The 4777-nt window shown below is 36.8% G+C and overlaps 1 protein-coding gene across 1 annotated transcript; it reads right to left on the bottom strand.

Moving 5' to 3' along the window:
- Positions 1-1885: 1885 nt before the first annotated feature.
- Positions 1886-4526, bottom strand: LOC107492019 (hypothetical protein At1g04090). Its single transcript, XM_016112980.3, has 2 exons — positions 4183-4526; positions 1886-3651 (listed from the first exon to the last, which is right to left on the bottom strand). The coding sequence occupies exons 1-2, from the start codon at positions 4310-4312 to the stop codon at positions 2054-2056; spliced, it is 1728 nt and encodes a 575-aa protein (XP_015968466.1). The 5' UTR covers positions 4313-4526; the 3' UTR covers positions 1886-2053.
- Positions 4527-4777: the final 251 nt, after the last annotated feature.

Below are 4777 nucleotides of genomic sequence, written 5' to 3'. Positions count from 1 at the left end.
CCGGCTCCTCACTAACGTATGCCTCTGTACCTGCTACCTTTCCACTTCTCAGATGTATGGCCTTGCACTCTTCTATTGGGTTGGGTATTGTATCACTGGGGAAGGTGTGAGGAGGTCTCTTAACTACTTGCTTGCTTAACTGACCCATTTGAACCTCTAAGTTTCTAATTGAAGCTCTAGTTTCCTACATAAAACTATTAGTGTTCTTGGAGAATTCTGCAACTAAAGATTCCAAGTTAGAAAGTTTCTGAGAAGGAGGGGGCACATGGTATTGTTGAGAGGACTGAAACTAACTGCTGTTATTGTTGAAATGATTTTGATTGAAATTACCCTGAGGAGAGTTGTTGTTGAAATATGGTTGCCTCTGTGGTTGATTTTCCCATCCAAAATTTGGGTGATTTCTCCACCCCAAATTGTAAGTCTTGGAAGAATTGTCCCTGTAATTAACCTGTTCAGAGAAAAATTGACCATAATCATAATTCTCACCTTGAGAAAATCTACCACTCATGTCATAAGGAAAATCTTGGGTATTAGTAGCTGAAATTTGTAATCTACCCAAGTGTTGAGTAATGGCATTTATTTTGTTTTGAGAATGAATAATATCCAAAGTATCTAGTTCCAAGACTCCTTTTCTCATGGTGGTTCTAATAATATCCAAAGTATCTAGTTCTAATACTCCTTTCCTCATGGTGGTTCTCTCAGAAGAGTATAAATACTGGTTGTCCATAAATTCTAATTTGATACTTCTTTGATATATTTTCTAATTCAACAAGTGTGATTAAAAATAAAACAATAAACTTATAATTAATATAACATAATATTAGAATTAATTTAAAACATATATACCTTTTTTAGATAGTGCACATGGGTCGGGTGAAGTTGGGTTCGCTTTAATCCGGACCCAGCCCTAAATAATGACCGTGCCTATTTTTGAGACTCGGACCTGGCCCTAGACCCAGTAAAATCACACCAAATTAACCCCTAAAATATTCGGATCTGGGCCGGATCACTCCATGTACACCCCTAGTTCTATCGATGTTGTGTACTACACAGTGTGGCTGAAGCTTTCCGAGCTTACATTCTTCCTATTTCATACGACAAACATTGAAAATTGGCCATTGGCCTACAACAAAGGTTTTTCTTTCTATTTTTATAGGGTTAAAGTGGTTCATAAAGTTGCATTTATTCCAAGTCTAAAGGCACTGAAATTAGTCCGTCTTTTTTATTATTATTATTGGGCCAGTTTAAGTGTATTTGCTAAAAATAGTTCATTTGGTGTGTAATCCAATTTTATGGAAACAAATATTGGGAGGACGAAATTGTCGCGTCTAGTCATCAAACCCAAATGAAGGGGGGTGAACTGTGACTATGCCACCAAAAAACAAGGGCAACGTTAGAGATAGAGGCGCATTTTTGAGACTTCATGAAAAAGCGCTGAGAGTGCTGATGCGGATTTTGAATATGACAAACTAACCGATAAGTGTATCAGGTATGACAAACTAACCGATAAGTGTATCAGGTCGTACCAAGTAATAAATCAATATTAAATAAATTAACTTACATATATAGAATAATCTAAAAATTGAATAATATGTTCTTCAAATTTAGTAAAATCACGCACCACTATTGTCACCTCACTCTTTTAAATTTGAAATTTTACTCCCGGTGAAGTTAGTTTATCAAACAAATTTTTACTTCAACCGCCCAAGTTAGTTTACCAAACAAAATTTGTGTAAGGACAAAAATTTATTCCGAATATTTACCATTTTTCATCTCATGTTTTACATTCGTTCATAAGGTTTTAGAACCACATATATGTTCTTTTTCATACCACTAGGAATTATAATCTAACCTATATTACCATCCTAGACAATACCTGCTTACATTTTGAAGATGAAAATGTATCATATTAAGAGGGATATAAACACAACTACACAAGTATAGAATGTTTGGTTTGTCCTATTAATATGACATGGCCATTTTCAAGACTAACAATACAACACATAAATTGGCAGTGATCACTTGAGATTCTTTTCCTTCTGGGATAGGAGGACTAGCTGCATATTTCATCTCCTAACCAATTGGCTTTCCCCTTTGGACCAATTGGTCCCTCCTCACCATAAAGCTCTGTTGGAAACAATTCAAATAAATTCTCCACAGAAAATCTAACAAACACAGGCAGCATATCTATCAGCTTGTCTATCTCAGAACGTGAGTCATACACAATGCTAGGACCCCACTCTCTCATATACTGCAACCAACATGGTTCCTCTACGGCTCCAAGATACTCCGCCGCAACAATCTCATACTTTGTGCTTGAATCCACAACAATATCACTTTTTGCAGCATCATTCCGAGCTCCGATTCCAAGTCTGGATATAGATATCCCCTGAAGGTAAGTACCTTCATGAGGGTAGCTAGCATGCCCATGCTTTGATGAATAAACAATTGGTTTGTTAGTCCCTTCAATGAACTCCAAGTCGAATGCATCCACCCATTCGCCGCCACTATGCTGAGAGAAGAACATTGACCATAGCTCTCCGGTGAAGTTACTTACACGGAGGGTAAAGTGCTCCCAGTCACCTACATGTTCTCCTATCTTACTCATCTCAATGTTCAACAAACCCACCTTAAGGGTTGCAGGTCCATTGAAAGGACAGAACACCCACATTGCAATATCAGTAAATGTTCCTCCCAATGCTGGTTTCACATGAACATACAGTTTTGCACTCTCTATGTTTCCCTTCTTGAGATTATCTCTGGCATCATCATCTGTAGGCAAATCTATCCAAAATAAGCCGTCGTTTGTTCCTCCACTTGGTAAGTTCGAACCATCATACTCAATATTCTTACCCTTCTCACTACCTTGTGAATACAGAAGCGCTCCGTCCTTGAAAAACCATTGCACAGATGATGGCAAGTATACCTCATCAGGATGGAAGTACATGGTCGGACCATAATGCTTAATAAGTGCATGAATTTGGCTTAGATTCGGCATGGCGTGTAAGGTGGAATCAAGACTCCTCAGGCAAGCAATATCAAACACTATGCCAGAATCAGCATAGGTGCTGCAGAAGAATGTCCCAACAGCTACACCTCTACCTAACATACCTCTTCTATAAGGTTGTGTGTTCCAAACATGAAATGAGTTTTTTGAAAATTTTGAGTCCATTGTTATTAACAGATCACAAGTCTCACAAACTTCTGTCAAATCCTTTCGCACGCATCTAACTTCTTCAACGTCAGGTTCATCCGGTATGCTAGTAACTACTATGCCCATTGCTTTATAACCCGCCGGAGGATTTGGCAACCAGAAATAACCACATCCACCATCCGGTGACTCAGCACTCCATATTAAAGAGTAGTTAATTGGCTTTCTTAGAGCCGGAGATTCTGACACAGGGCTATTTGAAGAATAATGATTAGCTTCAGGTTCAGGTTCCAAAGCAGTTTCACCAGCCACAAGAACATATCCTCGCAATGGCTGCACATTGGATTGGCAGTAGTGTCCAAGGCAGTGAAAACCATCAGGAATCTCCAAAGGTCTGTAGAATGTGAAACCCTGTGTGCAGCACCAAACTCTCTCAAAATTGGTTATTTTTACAACTTCTAATTGTCCAAGGCTTATTCTTCCACTGGAAAAAGCACCACCTATAACAACATATTAATATTATTCAAAAAATTAGATCAACCATGTAGTAAATACAGGATATTAGTTTATTAGTTAACAACTCAAGTCTGATGCACTAATGGTAAAAATTTTTGCAATAAAGGTGTATCAATTGATGCATTAATGAATATTTTTCAACCCCTGAACAAAAACTCATAGGATAGCAGCATGAAGCACAAATCTGAACAAAATAACACATGCAAGAGCTATGCATTTTGCTGCCTTCAACTTCAAGTACATTCATAAAATTCACTAAAAAGTCTTAAACCATGTCAAGTGTAGATTTTTCACCATGGATTGACAAGGTGGCCTCCTAATTGAAAGGATTCACCCCCGCCGTGACACGGGGCTTGTTAATTTAGTATGAGAACGAAATCAAAGAAGAAAAGGGCCTGAATTTCTGGTGTATATCCTTGAATAATAGCAAAAATAGAAGAGGAAAAGAACAGAAGCAGCATCCCCAAAAAGAGTTACAGATAGAAAGCGTATTATTATTGTCAATAAATAGATACCTTGTGGCCAATCGGGAAGAGGTGCAGGCAGAGAGAATGGTTGAGGTTCAGAAAATGAAGAGTAGAGTTGAGAAGGTTCGGTATTATTAATGTTATTATTATTCCACCAAAAGCATTCACACCCAAACATCTCTCTCTATGACACCACAAAGAGTTAATGTTGAGAGTGATGCTGGTTCTTGAGCATGTGAGAGCTGAAACGAAGATGGTTTACGGTGTATTGATGTAACAAAGTAAAGTGCAGAAATGGAGTAATCAGTGTTCAGTGATGTGGTTCACCACGTTGACCACATCACCCAGGAGAAGGAAGACACGACACTAGTCTACAGCAACTTCATGCTCCCTTCATTATGAGAGATAACACGTTTACACCATTTATTTTATTATATATAATCTTTGATGTATATTTTTTTTTTATGATATAATTTTGGGAGTTACTAAGATAAAGATATCTAAAATATTTTTTTAAAAAATATTTTTTAATAATTAAAATTTAATATATATAATCGATTAAATTGTATTATTTTTATCAAAATTAGATCAAATAAATTAATTTAATAAAAAAATAGTAAATTAAATTAATTTAATAAAAAAA

This window comes from Arachis duranensis, chromosome 6 (assembly GCF_000817695.3).
Source record: "Arachis duranensis cultivar V14167 chromosome 6, aradu.V14167.gnm2.J7QH, whole genome shotgun sequence".
Classification (NCBI taxonomy): Eukaryota; Viridiplantae; Streptophyta; class Magnoliopsida; order Fabales; family Fabaceae; genus Arachis; species Arachis duranensis.
Note: the sequence above shows the minus strand (reverse complement) of the source record. Positions and strands in the feature narration are given on the sequence as shown.

What these genes read in the sequence shown, in the direction of transcription:
- LOC107492019 (XM_016112980.3), bottom strand. Translation starts at nt 4,312, where the DNA reads ATGTTTGGGTGTGAATGCTTTTGGTGGAATAATAATAACATTAATAAT. An exon ending in TCTTCCCGATTGGCCACAAG is followed by an intron (nt 3,652 to 4,182) that starts GTATCTATTTAT and finishes ATGTTGTTATAG; the next exon opens with GTGGTGCTTTTTCCAGTGGA.